Genomic DNA, 15,933 nt, shown 5'->3' with positions numbered 1-15,933 from the left:
GGCATTTACCTCTTCATAATATAGCGGGTTTACTTATTTATTTATTTATTAAAAAAGCATCAGCAAAGCATTGACAGACCCAACAAACCATTTTTGTACTCCCTAAAAGAATAAAATCAGGTAAAGGCAACCTGAATTCACCTGCAGTGCCAGAGGCTGGCTGAAACACACAGCACCTGCCTGAATGCTCCAGTCTGAGCCATATCCTGAGAAGGTCCAACTTCAGTCCTGAAGTCTGTTGCAAGCCAAACCATGTGATGTATGAAATGTTGACTAACAACTCTGAACTAGGCTTTAGCTAATTTGCAAACCCCCGCCCCGCTTTTTTCCACTCCTGAACCATGATCCATACATTCCTATAACAATCCATTTGGGGTAAAAATTTAACTAGATTTAAAAAACCCTGCAACAAATAAAACCAGTTGAATCTCAGATAGCACATGGATAAACAGTGCTGGAGTCATGTGATGGAAGCCGCAAGACTTCAGAAAAAAAAGCGAGCTTGATGCGATCAGCTCTGACTACATTCTTCCCTAAAGCTTTGCAAGGTTGTGCACTAGAGACATGGAAGCAAAAAAGTTGGAAGTTTTAGATAACCCTACATTCACTTACATGAGCATCTGGCAGCTCATGTAGATAAAACCAACTGCTTTTAAATTAGATCATTTTAGGGCTATTGAAAGTCTACATTCCTCTTTCCTTAAATTCCACCTGACTGAAACTCCTTAACACACAGACTTAAACATCCTGCTAAAGAGTGGTAGAGGAAATATTCAAAGTGTACATTTTCAGAGGCTTTTCTACTGCTTGGAACACATACTTGCTACACCCCAACAGAATTCCTACAAGAAAAGAGGGTGACTCAGCCAAGGATATCATTTGTGCCACACTACTTAAATTCAGCATCCTCAGAAACCAGCCACTCACTTGTAGGTTGCTGCGCAAGTCAGACAAAAAGGTGACTGGAGAACGGGTTTTGAGATAGGAATCCAAATCTTTCTTGAACTGAGGTGGCATCACTCCAGTGAAATTCGTGAGTATTCGTGGCGCAATATTAATCTCACTTAACATGTCCACCTGTTGAGAGAAAACCCAGTCAGCTAAACCACAAGGAACAAATTGCAAAAGCAGATCTGTAAGCAATATCACATCAACTACTTCTGTTGCTTTTTCCTACCAGCAATGAAAAGGAAACACTAGATTTTTGCAGATTTCAGAAGAAACTTGGTCTTTAATGCGCAAACTCAATAGATGACTACTGACTCGAACTGAGAGCAGAGGATAAACTAACTCAAGAGCCATAGGGGAATTCAGTCACTGCCTTTGAAGTCTCCTTATGGGCACTCAAGACAGTTTGGTAGTTTAGAAAAGTACAAACATCCACATAAATCAAGAACAACCTTCAATCTCAAGAAGGCTAACTGAACGAGTATCACAGTTTCACTCCCATCACCCTGCAAAGCTCAGGCAATCAAGAATAATAGGACAATGCTTCAGCACTGTGAGAAAGTTTACCCCTAATCCTTCCACCATTAGGAGGCTGGCACATGCCCAAAGATTTAATTAGATCACATCAACGCTTTGCAAAGTTCCCCCCCATTATTCAAGAGGCTTGCTTCAGAATGGTCGTTTATCTCATTAAGAAAGGGTGGCATCCATGTTTCTCATCAAAAATTATTTACAATTGCATAGGGCTTGGATACACAGCTATTCAATAATTACTTATCTGAACTGCAGTTCACAGATCCTACAGAGCAGAAGCTGTACAATTCAGTGTGAGCTGAACACAACTGAGACAAGAACTGTTGGCTGAATGTTCAAACAGCAAAGCCACAAAGGCTGCTTAAGTATCTGTTTTTCAGTGAGAAATAAGACACTAAAATGATATAGATGCCCTTGCCCCAGTGCTGTATATGCCAGACAGATCTGGGGATGCCATCAAGTCTCCCTCTGAAAAAAGAAAAGCCCTCCGTGTTCCACGCAAAAGCTGAGTTTTTGAATGGTTGCATTAATTCAAGTATCAGTTAAAATTGTGCCCAAAACTCCAGTTTCTGCCAAAAAAAAAAAAAAAGGGATGAAGATTATTGAAGATTATATGGAGCATTAAAGCTTCCCATTAGCATTCCCAACTCATGAAAGTAAGTCCTACCTTTAGATTGGGGGTGAAAGGGTCTGGAAGCCTCATGTTTCGTGGGAAGGCACTCAAGATCAGATTCCTCAGCTGAATACAGTTAGGTGGGATCACGTCACAGAACCCATAATGGTAGTCACAAAGAAATTCTGGGAAATCATGCAATAAGACCAGCAACACACGCAGAGTGCCCTGTGAAGCAGAATTAATATAAAAGAGGAGTGGCTGTTGAAAGTGCCCAAGATCTTGCAGAGGCATCCTTCTATGTCCTGTGGTTAACATTAACAGGAATCAATTAATCTGGGAAGGCAACCTGTTTGTCCCCTACCAGATTTGCATTTAACTCTACGAAATAAATTGTAAAAGAAAAGTAAATCTTATTTTGCTACCACAACAGCTCTACTTTCAGATAGCTTATTTGGAAGTGGCATCTATCAGCTGACATTTTTTTTTTACCTTGTAAAGAATTTGCATAGGTTTGGTGAGTTCCACATTTCTAAGGAAAGGAGCCAAGTACTTGAAAAGATCAATCAGTAACTGGGCATACATAGGCCAACCCTGTCAAGAAAAAAAAAACAGCAGGTGGAAAACACGCAAAGAAAAGCAATTATCTTAAGTTCAAAACTATAATTAGATTGGTCTTTATATGAATGTGGACTGAAACTTTGTCCTACTACTAGCTCTAGCACTGAGTGCGGCACAGCTCACTGCAAGAACCGGAGCCGCACATCATGCGCTACAGGTGTTCCCACAACACTCAACAAGCCATTCTGAATTTACAGGTTTTGGTCTAGACTACAGCTCTTCTGGAGTTTGACAAAGGCATGTTTGTTAAATTCAGTTCATCCTGTATTCCACCATTTATTGACACAGACTCTCCTCCATGCAGTTAGGTTACTGTGAATATGGAAGACAACAAAAACAGAACAGCCATGCCAGTAGTGCACTTCGAGAGATGAAACAACACCACACCAGATAAGCATCTGTGTGAGCCTTTTAATTCAGAAGAGATAAACTGCAGCCACACCTTCTGCTGTGGTGTATGTGCCAGCATTCTTGCAATAAATATCCGATGGGAGATGAGTTCCAGCCAGGCATAAACAAAACCTGGAGCTTTTGTAGGCCTCAGGATGTGAAATGTGTTACTGAAAGAAAAGTTAGAGCAGGTTAGAAGTGCACAGCAATAAGACTGCTTTTCATAACATTGAGGGAAAACATAAACAGCCCTAAAAGCAAGGCATTTTAGCATCTTGGGGTTTACCAGTCATTGTCTGTAAAACAAGCAAGTGGACAGACTACAGGAGAACCAGTTACTCCAAATGTGACTAAGCCACCACAAAGGAATGGTCAGAGAGCCTTCCGATGAAAAATCTTGATCCTGCCAGGAAAGGAGGAGCATTATGGCCAATCTCAAATACATACCAGAAAGCTGTAAGTGTCTGGAAGTTGATGGTCTCCAGCACATGCTCAGGAGCATTTAATTCCAACAGTAACATGATGAAAATGCGATGGTAAGGGAGTTGCTGAAACTCACTCTGCCGAACATCATGGTCTTGCAGAAGAACTCCAACCACAATACCGAGAACCTGAAGAGATCAAGACATTTCAGTGGTGACACTAAGAATTACTTTGCAAGTCAGGCTATTGATAATACTTTAACCATCAGCAAACAAATAAAATCAGCAGATACTGGCAAGAATAATAATAAAAAAATCTAGTTATGGGAAGAGTTACGTAAATTAATGATATAATCTGTCTCGGCAATTCCCAACCACCATACTTTGCTCTTCCTTTCCCAGGGATCACAGTCACAACAACTGACTGGGCACTGTTGGAAGGTCTTAACTACTCAAGAGCATGTAACCATAAACCAAGTACTGTAAGAGGCCCTCACAGAAGTTTCAAGTTTGTTTGATATGAAATCTTTGTGAACACTTAACATCTTGATGCTCCACTCAACAGTTTATCAGTTCAGTGACCAATTAGTTGAAGTCCCCATCTGATAAGTTAGCAGTAACCCCATTAGGGTCTACGTTTCAGATTTATCAGCAAAGTTATACCAGATCACGCACTTTGAATGCCGTAACTACAGAAAAGGTTCCCAACCTTATTCAGAAGGTTGATCTTTGTAACAGTGTTGGTTGCCTCCCCAGAGTGCTTCACTAGCAGTGCAATAAGTCGCACAAAGGCATCCAGATTGTGGTAGCACTTGGCTCGAATCATAGTGGGGTTGGCAGCAGGATTGTGCTGTTGCTCAGCCTGAGCACGATAGCTGATTTCAACACACATTTCGGTGCAAAGACGGAAAAAGCGGGTGATCAGGTCGTCTGTTTTTAGGATTCCTTGCTGGTGCATCTATCCAAGAAAAAAAAAAAAAAAAACAAACCCTCAGAACCATAACTACAGGAAGTTCATTTTACAACTTATTTCAAACAATAATTTACAAAGCACCCACCTTGCCTGGCACCATTGATTTTACCACACAAGACAGATGGGCAGCAAGCTATCTCTGCTACTCTTAGCTAAGGTTAATATTGTCAAGGTGACGTGAGGGTGGCAACACAATGTTAGAGAAGACAGAGTCCTTTGGTCCCCATTCTTTTCAACCATCAGCACAGCTGAGGAGTCTGTTCCAGTATCAGTTCTGCCTCCAGCACTCAGCCGTGCATGAGGGACAGCAAGAGGCAGCAGCAGTTCGGTTTGGGAGCTCACAAGCTCTGGGAATGGCAGCTTCAGCTACCAGCTCAGGAACCATCGCTATTTTGCAGAAACATGCTGCAGAAGCAACCTGCCTCTGGATAGTGATTTTTCCTCACATGAACATAACATGCAGAGGAAGACTGGGTGTTTTTTTTCCTTGGAGGGGGTGCTGTTATTGTTTCTTAATAACATTTATATAAATACATATATATATAAAGAGACCTCTTTATTTGTTACCCACATTATTACAGCCATAAAAATGAAAGAAATTGCACTGCAGGAAGCTTCTGGATTTTGCATAAAGCATCTTCTAAACTCCTGCAGAGACATGAAGCTATGGAAACAGCATGGGTGCCAACTCTTGGAGAACTTCTAGTATTTCTGGAGAAACTGTTTCTGGTTTTTTATTTTTTTTTTTAAATAAGGAATTAACGTATGTGCCTTCAAAGTTCTATGCCCTTCCTGTCCTAAAGACTAGTGGCACAGAAGCAGCACTTAATTTAAGCAGCCAAAATTATGGTCATTTAAGTTCAGCCATAAAACCTTGCTTAATGCAGTTACTACAAAACACTCCTTTAAAACCCATAGCTAAGGCCTGTAAGAAAAAATATTTAAACACTGTACTTCCATATATTTCAACTGCTATTTCAAATCTGATCAATTATGTACAAAAGGTAAAGAAACAAGTGTGATGAAGTGAAGCAGGTCTAAAGTGCACTGAGTATTATAGGTACACTATACTGGAGTGTGCTTCATAAGTACATACACTTTAAAGTATAAGAAGAGTGAGGTTGCACAAAGAGGTAAAACTTCATATTTAAAAAGTGAGTTTAACACAACACCCATTTAGAACATTCAAAAAAAGATGTTATGCAGTGGAAGACCAACAGAAAGCAGCTACAAGCCAGTACACGAGGCCACTAAAGTCACATGAAAAAAATCACTACATCAGTCAAGATCTTTATGCACATGTTGTAGCTTGAACTTTTTTGCATTAGTAACTGCAAAACCTGTAGCATTTCCATGGTATTAACATGGAAATTTAAAGAGAACACAATGCAAATGAACTAAGCCAGGGGCTTCCTTGCAGCTACAGTCCAAGAGTTGCCAAAAACAGTTTTAGGGAGATGACAGCACATACAAAGGCAGTTTGTTACCACACAGGTTGGGTTACCGAGGGCACCGCCCTTCTCACTCACACCTGGAAGGCAGATGTGTGCTGCTCATCACACCTGGTAAGGTGCCCAGGAGCAAAACGTGGGAAGCTGTTTAAATTTAGGCACCACTTCAGCTAATGAAGTTTCCAGTTTTTCCTCACTCTAATGGTTCTAGTTAGGATAAGGATTCCCTTGTTCACATGGTCTGGAACAATTCACCTGCATCTCTGTCCATCAGCAATTCCCTTCTGTAGGCTCTCAGAGCGTTTACTGTTACCCAGAAGGAGCAACACTAGTCAAGCTTCACTGGACAAAGTCTGTCAGAACTATTCCCAACAGCTCTCAGCTGAAGTTCTTTTCCCACCAGATATATGACAAAACTCATGGTCTGAACTGACAGCTTGTTGCTACAGTATCTGAAGAACATGATTTGGTGAAGAGTAGGTGTTTCTACAGAACTTTACAACTAAAATCAGACAAAATTTTGATAGTCAACTGCCATACACCTGGAAGTTTCAAAAGGATGTCTAACATGGGTTATAACACTGTTTTAAAATGCAGGGCATCACACCCTACTGATGTTGAATAAAAAGCACCTTTCTTTCCAAAAGCTCTACCTGTCCAACAAACGCAGAGAATGCTTTGGTACTGTCACGGCCTGCGGCAGCTGAATGGTAGAGGTTCACCCACTCCCTCAGCAGGTATTCCGCCTTCTCCCTCAGACCTGGCGGATCATCATACTCAGAGGCTTGGGAAATTCCTGAATGCATCATGAAATTGGGACCTCCATGAGCACGGTCAATCATTGCTTCGTAGTTTGATCGGACCACTTCCATCAGCTGGGGTAACCTAATGCAACAGACCAGAGCAAGAGCTGGGTTAGAACTTCTCCTGCCCTGGAAGGCACATGAACTGGGAGCTCAGACAAATATAGCTGAGAGAAAAATGAGTTTTTATACTAAATCTTCATATCTCCCAGTCCTCATTGAAACAGCAGAAATAAGTCACGAAAGCAGATGCATTTATGATGAAAGAAGAAACACTGAAATCATACAAGCTTTGAAATTCCCCTCCAATTCATATAGCAGTGTGCTAAACCAGCACCAGAAGTACTGGAAACAGTTTCACTTTTCCAGATTTCAGAAGGCCTAAAATGCACCGAGAGATGATGAGATGTCATTGCTAAACCAGCCTGACTGGGGCCCTCAAATTGGCTGCAGTGAAAGTCAATTCATACAGCAAAGACAGTCAACCCACACCAACTGCAGACAAAGGGACCTTTGTTTTGGGACATCCCACCAGCAGTTGTGGTGCTGGTGATGGCAGCCACTGCCACCACCAGCCAGCTCCTGGCTGCTCTCTCAGCAACCCAGAGTTCTCCAAGCTCCATTCCATGTTGTTCTCAAACCCAGCAGCAATTGCTTCCACTTTAGTAACAGGAGGCCTGCAAGTCCCACAGGTATTTCCAGATTTGCTGCATAATTATCTGCTGCCACAAGCCACATGAGATTGGCAGATGATTGTTCTGTAGATTCTAAACAGAAAATTGTCTAAAGAAACAAGAAGGATCATCTAATTTGATGAACTGCTTGTGATTAACAAATAACCATATTAACACCTAGATATTTAAGTAGGTAAGAATATTGGCTACATTTGTGATAAAGCAGGAATTCAAGCAAGTTTCTCACATTACCACAGTATTTTTGAGCACAACACATAGATTTTCCTGCTCAAGCATTCAGTTTGACATCATGCTGCAGCTGCCTCTATTTTGACATAAAATCAACATAATTACATTAGAGTGACAGTTTAAACTAACACAGGATTGCAACCCCAAAGAAAGTTTAAAGCTGTATGATTGAATGACCTGAGATGTTGCTTATATAACATTTCAAATAAATTAGCACAGGAGAAGTCACGTATTGCACAGTATTTCAATCTCACCCTTCTGGAGCGTTTCCTCTGGAATGAGCATTAATCCTCATGAGCGTCTCAATGGTGTGAAACAAATCTGCCTCTGTTACGTGGGCGACACTTCTCTCATCCACCAACAGGATCTTGACCAACTGCATGGCAAATGCCACAGCCATGTAGTTCAAACCATTCTCCATTGACTGTCAACAGGAAAAAGGCAATTAAAGCTCAGCCATTATCTTACAACAAACTGATCAGAACTCTTCTCCTCCAAAAGAGCAAGTTGGCTTTACCTGAGCCAAGTGAAGGTCATACTGCTGCATGTTAACAAGGTGATTGCGGATTAGCAGCTCCACAGCTTCCACGTTGTACTTGTACTCATCTCTGCATTCAATCAGGCACCTGAAGAATTAGACTTCTTTTAAAAACTGTACTTCAGCACCACAGTATAAGCCAAGCAACTCAATTCTAATGCTTCAGAAACCACACCATTCACTGTGATTCAATGACTCTGCTCCAAAAAAAGCCTCTTCTAGAGCGTTCTCTAAGGCAACGTTTTGAGCTCAGAACAGTCAGCCTCAAGCATTTGTCACCCCGCACAACTGGTCACAACAACCCTTCAACAGCTTCAGTTTATTCAGTGTACGAAGCCTCTCTTCTGGGGGTGCTTCTGCTATGAGCATATGCCATGTCACAGTCTGTGACAGTATAGAGACATTCTCTATAGAACAAGGGGAAAAAATTACAGAGCATCTCTAATGCTTAATTACATTTAAGATTCCTATCATGTTCTAGGATAAAGCACCATTATCAGAAGATCTAGTCACTTCTGACAAAAAAACGAGTTATTTTTCATCAAATGGCAGCAATAGAAAATACTAACAGGCAAGTGATTCAAATTAACACAGTAGCTCCCAAAAGATGATGAAAGCTACACCAGTGTTCCTATTGTCTCCTAACTGACCTAGTAATCTGTTTATTACACCACGGAGATCCATATGCGCGGCCGTCCTGCAGAGCCTTCAGCACAAGCAGATGACACTCACGATAGCGAAGCAGGAGGTCGGCATCTGCCCCGCTGGTGGCATCCAGTAAACCCTCTACAGCCTAGAACAGATGCAACCTGTTAGCAGAGGATAAAACGGGTCCTTTTCCAAATCTTCTGCAAATTAGATCAGCAAGAGTTAGCACCAGAAGATTCAGCAGACATGCAAAAAACCAATTTAGCCATTGTGCTGACCATTTGGATAAGGCTAGGTGAGATTTTACCAGCTTCTACAGCATCTACACCTTCACTGTACACAGCTGTCCTACCACAAACAAGCCTACGGTCTCTCTATGCTCCAGTGGCTTTATATAAGCACCAAGTAGTATGAAAGACCGTATTAGTTTGTGCTGCAGCTTCTGTAAATCAAATTATGTTTTTCCTTTGTTGACACAGCTTTTGCTTTCCCTACTAAACTGCCATAATCTCAATGAACAAGTCATCTTGCCTTCCCTCTATTTTCCCCCTGTCCTGTGAGAGACATGAGAGAGCGAGCAGCTGGATGGATTGGCCGGGGTTAATGCACCACATGTGCTCATTTATCAGTTACTGCAAAAATACAATACACAAGTGTGCTGCTATAAATCCAGCACTATACTCAATACTACCCACCTACAAAGGCAGTTCAAATATCTTCTTAGCCTCCAAATTATGCCCAAATAGAAGGCTGTTGTAGCACGAAACAGTTCTCAATTTGCCACATCTGAACAAAACTCCCCCAAGTCCCAGGATTCTGTACCTGCTGCTTCCCACAGCAGCCTGGCCACTGTGTGTACAGACGCCAAATGAACACCATGGCCCTCTTACAATTTTATTTACTGAATTTAACAAAGACAGCAATTGTTCAGTATTGTTCACCAAGCAAGTTCCACGGGATGCATGAAGACAGACTCATCCACAAGACAATCCACAAGCCAGATGAGTAATAAACTCTTGGCGAGTTGTTACAGGAGAGGAGTTGTTGACACTCACCTTCTGCAGTAGCCCAAGCGCAGCAATAGCATCACGGGAGTTACGAGCCACTACCACAGCCTCCAAGAGGCTGCGCAAAGCTTGAGCTTGAGGATTCATGGCCAGGGTGTGTGGGATGGACTGCAGGTGCTGCTCCAGTTCTGTCATACATTTGTCATAGATTTGTGCTACGTCATCTGTAGCCCAAGCTTGCTGCTTAGGAGAAAGCGGGAGTGAGTGATTTTTTTAAAGGACTGTGTTTGCAAAACTCAAATAGTGATCGGCTCTTCTGCCTTGGAAATTAGAGCATCCAAAATTTGGACCTCTACAGTACTGTGGTCAGTTATCCTGGCATTTTAAATAAATGTGAGTGAATTAAGCTGCAGAAATAACTAGCAAACAATTCTAGCAGTCTTTAAGACCAAGTACACAAACAAAAACCTGCACATAATCTCAAAATCCATTCTCACCATCCATGATCTTCTCCAAAAGTAACCTGAGATTTGAATAAAACATTTCACTGCTACTGAAACTACATGTAGTAATAATAATTTGCAGATCTTGTCCCAATTTAGGTTGCAACCCTTACCAGTGTAAGCCTTACATTGCCAATAATTTGACTTTAAAACTAACGCATCTTTCGACCACTATTCTCAAGCAACACAACTGCCTGATTCTCACTAGTCTTCTAGGAAAGGACACAAGTTCTGCAACATTCACCAAAAGGGCAACAGCACTCTCAAGCTGATTAATTTGGAAGTCTCTACCTTCATAGGTTGAGCCAGGAATCCTGTAGGCTGAGTTAAGTCATTGGTAGGCAAGAAGCCAGGGACATTACGTGCAAACTCTTCATAAACAGCCAGCTGTTTTGGGTCCACACCTCCAACCTTTGCAATGAAAAACACAGGCATTAGCCTAATTGTTCAGAAATGAGGGCAGTTTGTGCAAGACGTAGCTGCTCAGTCACATTATTAAGCAGAGTGGCCTAAACATCAAAAACGAGCGTTCATCTGCTCCACATTGTGGTCCTGTCTCTCCTGCTACAGCTCCTAACAAGTAGGATTTTGCTTCACAACTGGAACCCACATTCCCAGAAACAGGAGGAACTGAATATGGGTTCATGCATGTCTGATGCACAAGCATAATGCTCTGCTGAGAGCATAAGGTATGTCCTTCAAGGAAATACATTATAAAGGACACAAGACAATGAGATAGACCAGTGATTTTCCAGTGAAAGCAGCACAGAGGAAGAAACACGAGTTTTAACATCCTCACAGATTTAATGAAATGATATGAACACTCACTTTGGAACAACATATTCAAGTGTTTCCATTACTAATGAAGCTAATAGCAGTTACACTGTTAGACAAGACTTACAATATACAGGATTGCTCAGCTGAAGCTGCACCATCCACTGTTCATTATCAGGAGGGGGAAAAGAGCAGCATCAGAACACAGCTAAGTCCATATCCTCACCTTTAACCTGATCTGTTCTGGCATCCGCTCAGCCTGGTAAGTTAACACGACAGGATCACAGTACCGACGACCCTCTTGTCTAGCATGTTTTCTGAGCTCGAATTCCTGAAAAAAAGCCCCAAACACCACATTGAATTTTAGACACTGAGTCTGGGTGTATATGAGCACATTTAATACCTTTAAAAGACAGGAGTCCCATACTTACAGTTGCGAGCCTCTTGTCCATTTCAGGGCCTGCCTTTTCCACAGCTGTCTTCTGGATGAAGCAGCACGCCAGCTCACAGTTATCCTGCGCTAGCTGGGCAGCCGCCTGCTCCATCATGTCCCTCTGTTGTGGGGAGGCTGCCTATTGAAAACCACGATAATCAGTGAAGGCTGTAAATTTTCCTTGTATATTACTAGCCTCAAAATCTGCACCATTGACCATACAGAACAGCAGCAATAAAAAGGAATGCTCTTAGGAATGCACTCTCTTTGCATGGAATATACAATAATAAATTTAATTTTGCATAGCTTTGAATAAAACATGTAGGCAAGACGACAGTAAAGGCTTTCAACAAGGAACAAAACAGCAGGAGGTTCTCCATCTTCTCCACCAACCTGTCTCCAGGGCATAGAAATAAAGCCCTGCTTCAGACTGATGCACATACAACAGATGCTAATGCAGGAAAACTAAGCCCTGCAGCACAGCCTAGAAGTTTTTCTGCTTCCTAGGCTGTAATCAGAAGATACAGAGGTGCATCACTAACAATGCAGGATCACAGTCCTAAGCCTGTTTCAGTGGGTTCCCTTTCTGGTACAGATTTTCTTCTTTCCTCCTTCAACACTGCTTTAAGAGAATCCTGGACAGATGGACTTATTTTTCAGGATGCAAAGCAGCAACTCCCACTGGAAATGGAATACACATATAAAGGCAAACAGTCCAATCTACTTGGATTTCTTTGTCCATTAAGATCTACCCCTATTTCATTAATTCCTGAGAACTACACTGCTTCTCTCAAAATAAATTCTTACATGTTAGCCCACTTCATACAATAAGCCAGACACTTCTTTTTTTATGTCTTGTACAACACATTTTCTGCAACACAATGTTTTCTGTAATTAGCCCTTAAGAAAACTTCCTTGGATTACAGCTGGCCCTGTATCAATGCCATATGTCTTCAGGGATAAAAACAACTTGACTACTACGTTACATTTTCATAGCATTTATGACATTTTGCAAACAGCACCATACACAGCACGGTCTTCCACAAAACTCGAATTACTTTCACTTACACAAATTTTTCAGTGGCACATCATACCTGGTGGATACACACAGCTGTAACGCCGACTCTGTCCCCATAACTCATGTGTCACATCTCGACCTTCTCATACCACCCAAAAGACAACCGACATTTCCCCAGCTACCTCCCTATCTGAACTGCCATCACATCGGATGAACCACAACAAGACTGCACATCAAAGGAGTACTTGTGCCCCTCCTATCAGACAGAACAAGTGCTTTCTCTTATAGTTGCCAGCTCGACACCCAAACTCAATCATAATCAGCACAGGTGCTAACAGTGGTCAAGACTCAGCTCACACTAACAAAACAACACTAAAACTGTTTACTCCCATCCTTAAGATAGATGGAACAAGATTCATTCGCATACCTTCCTGCTCTTCATCTCAGCAATCAAGTTACTTGAAGTTCTCTGTGTGAAGGAAGGGTCAATAGTGCTTGAGGTGTGGGAGTTACACCACAGACCACCCATCCCGTACCTGCAGATGCAATTCTTACTACCATTGTGTGCTCCCTTCAGACCATTAAGTCCCAGCCTCTTGAGCCAGTTCCCATGCAAGAGGGCAACCCCTTTGCAATAGGGGCCTTTGCACTGTCACTCCCTGACAGATGTGAAACAGTGACATGCCCTTAAGCAAGGGGTATGCAGTCCATTTAATTTTTTTAATCCCTGAAAGGATGGCAATGCCTTGATCTTTCCAAGATCCTCATGCTCTTGTGTCTGTCACTGATGGTAAGCACAGCGAGACTTCTGGGTAGCAGCTGCTGTTCTGGCCAGCAGTTCACAAACAGTATTCCATTTAGCCAAGAATGGGAAGCTAGTGCTGCAGCTCAAATTTTCTTCATTAAGAGACTTGAAAATATCCTCTAGAAAACCCAATGAATTAATAAGCTGTACAGAAAAATCTTAACTCCATATCTGCTAACCACTCAATGAAATAAAATCTGCCTGAAACACACATTCTTGCTGAGACAATCCAAGACATCACCAGCAAGTCTCAGAAAGAATTCAGCCTTCCCCACTCTGGCTTTTCTACCTCAAAACCCACAGAAAGATAAAGCACTCCAAAGTGATGGGATCAACATGAAGAGAACATTGGGGCAATATCAAAAGGCAGTCAGGAAGTTTTAGTGCAACACAGTAGGATTCACCATGCAGGCTTAAGACTGGTCTGAAATAACAGCTCATGTCAAACATGTTTGTTTTTTTCTTTTTTTTTCCCACTGAATTCATCTCCACACTAATTACGGCATGTAATTAAATCAACAAGTCTACAGTGTGGAGAACTGATCTGCTAATGTTGGATGTCTACAGTCCCATAAACTGGAAATAAGCTTCAGACAATGTGAATCTTACCCTCAGTGCAGTAGCAAAACTATTTTTCAAGTTGGTAGCTATGCTCATCAGCAAAGGTTCCCTGCAGGTAATCATGGCCATCCCAGCGGTCAGGTTCCGCATCATGTGGTGCGCGGCCACACGCATCCGTGACTCTTCAGAATCCAGTGCAAAGTCCTTCCTGACTATCTGCTCACAAGTAGTCATGGCAATCTTGATGGACCGATCGACCACTGGATGGACAAGCTCTTGCACTGCTCGCTCTATCGCCTGCCGCACACACTGCTTCAGCTGCGGGTGGGCTTGAAACAGCGGAATCTGGAGGAGGATTAGAAAGTTAAGTGAGAGTATTGCAAACTAGAATCCCATCTACTCTAGGCATTCCCATTTTCCAATCGACTTTTAAGTGTACTGTCACAGCTCGCCTACAGTGCAGCACTCCTGTGTTCCATATGCAGATACCACAATGTCTGTTTGATAATTCTTAAATGGCAATATCTAACCATTTTTCTTCCAAAGTTGCAGTTGAGCATAATGCAAAGACTAACTTGACAGCTAAGTCACTGACTAGTCATAAGGAACAAGGAAGCTACTCTTAAGCTTCCATTCCGATAGCAACTATCTCAACTGTTATGTATTGCCAGAAATGAACTGGATACTAATGTAAATGTCACAGTGAAAGATCACTTGACCATCTGAAATCATCAGTTAACATTAACTACTAACCACCCCTGAAGCTCTCTTATTATTTGTTAGCACTCATTCTCCCCAATACTTTGAGAAGTGACACTCCAATAACTTACAAAACGCTGCCTGACCAGCTGAGATCTGTGGCAAAACTGGTGCCAAACATTTTTTCAGCAAACTAAATCAGCTCTAAAACTTACCGTTGGATTTAAGGTAATATGTGGAGCCAACCCTCCTAAAGAATAGACGTTGATGTCATGATAACTGTACTGGGGCTGTGGAGGAACTGTGGCTGTACAAGTGGTGCTGGTAGCTGGAGTTGTAGAAGCAGCTGTGGAATACAAGATGTTTGTACTGAACCATGACTGAAAAGCAAATGCTTCTAACAGAAGTATGTGCTTCTCTTTTAAGTGACCAAGAAGCAAAACTTAGATCATGAAGCCTCCTAAACTTTTCAAGCCATTTTTATTCTCCATTTTCCCAATGATTAGTGCCAAACTAGCTTCAGCACATTTTAGTAGAGCTGTTTCTTCAGACACAGTTGAACATCTGATGTTTTGTTAATTGAACAACCTGCTTCACTCCCTTCTAAGGGGGTGCTACACACAGTACATGTAGAATTAGTCCTCAGGATGATTTCCATTCCCTTCCCATCTCCACACTCTGTACACCTACTCCTATTACAAAACTATTCAAGCGCTCCCAAGGATTCAGCAATATTACAACAGCATGTGTAGATTCACAGTTTTTTTCATAATAGCGTAACCTGTCTTATTTAAGCTTCTACAGTGTGGTTGTGGATTCTATACAACATGTACTTACTAGTTGTTGTGATGGGTGGTAGCTCTTCTGGCTGCTTCACATCCTTCTTTGGAGCAGACAGCTGTTCGTCCAGGTTTTTCAGACGATCCTTGTCTTTCAGGAGACTTCCAGGTTTCAGCTCATTGATGTCTAGTGCAAGATTCTTGCAGAGCACCTCAATCTCAAACTTCAGATTCAACTGCACAACAATTCTAGTTTAGGTTATGTCATAAAGAAAATACCCGAAACGTTTACTGGGCCACTTGACTCCCAAGCTTCCTATTCTAACCCCAGGCCTTTTAGAGACTTCGATAGCGACTGAGGATTAGACAAATACCTTGCATGCTGACCTCACAGGAAAAGAGTTTCATCCATGTTCTGCCAAATTAAGCAATGCCCAATTTTCCCCAGGCTAAAGAAACTAGAAGTGAAATTTAGTCCTTCACAACATCC

The 15,933-nt window shown here is 41.9% G+C and overlaps 1 protein-coding gene across 24 annotated transcripts in view; it reads right to left on the bottom strand.

Annotated features, from left to right (window-relative positions):
- The window catches only part of CNOT1 (CCR4-NOT transcription complex subunit 1), a 58,004-nt gene that overhangs the window by 2,316 nt on the left and 39,755 nt on the right, over window positions 1-15,933 (bottom strand). For 9 of the 24 annotated variants that reach the window (XM_065029007.1, XM_065029014.1, XM_065029011.1 and 6 more), the window contains 17 exons: window positions 15,502-15,679; window positions 14,880-15,010; window positions 14,014-14,310; window positions 11,580-11,720; window positions 11,375-11,479; window positions 10,666-10,785; window positions 9,920-10,114; window positions 8,867-9,009; window positions 8,196-8,304; window positions 7,933-8,102; window positions 6,585-6,837; window positions 4,238-4,486; window positions 3,554-3,717; window positions 3,159-3,276; window positions 2,588-2,689; window positions 2,150-2,323; window positions 928-1,077 (listed from right to left, as the gene is read on the bottom strand). In XM_065029007.1, the coding sequence (XP_064885079.1) occupies window positions 928-1,077; window positions 2,150-2,323; window positions 2,588-2,689; window positions 3,159-3,276; window positions 3,554-3,717; window positions 4,238-4,486; window positions 6,585-6,837; window positions 7,933-8,102; window positions 8,196-8,304; window positions 8,867-9,009; window positions 9,920-10,114; window positions 10,666-10,785; window positions 11,375-11,479; window positions 11,580-11,720; window positions 14,014-14,310; window positions 14,880-15,010; window positions 15,502-15,679 (2,799 nt within the window). The remainder of the gene's footprint in view (window positions 1-927; window positions 1,078-2,149; window positions 2,324-2,587; window positions 2,690-3,158; window positions 3,277-3,553; window positions 3,718-4,237; window positions 4,487-6,584; window positions 6,838-7,932; window positions 8,103-8,195; window positions 8,305-8,866; window positions 9,010-9,919; window positions 10,115-10,665; window positions 10,786-11,374; window positions 11,480-11,579; window positions 11,721-14,013; window positions 14,311-14,879; window positions 15,011-15,501; window positions 15,680-15,933) is intronic. The other 15 variants (XM_065029020.1, XM_065029024.1, XM_065029022.1 and 12 more) reach the window with 3 other exon arrangements.

The sequence above is a fragment of the Columba livia genome, chromosome 13, assembly GCF_036013475.1.
Source record: "Columba livia isolate bColLiv1 breed racing homer chromosome 13, bColLiv1.pat.W.v2, whole genome shotgun sequence".
NCBI lineage: Eukaryota > Metazoa > Chordata > Aves > Columbiformes > Columbidae > Columba > Columba livia.
The sequence above is the reverse complement of the archived record's forward strand: the minus strand, read 5'-3'. Positions and strand labels throughout refer to the sequence as shown.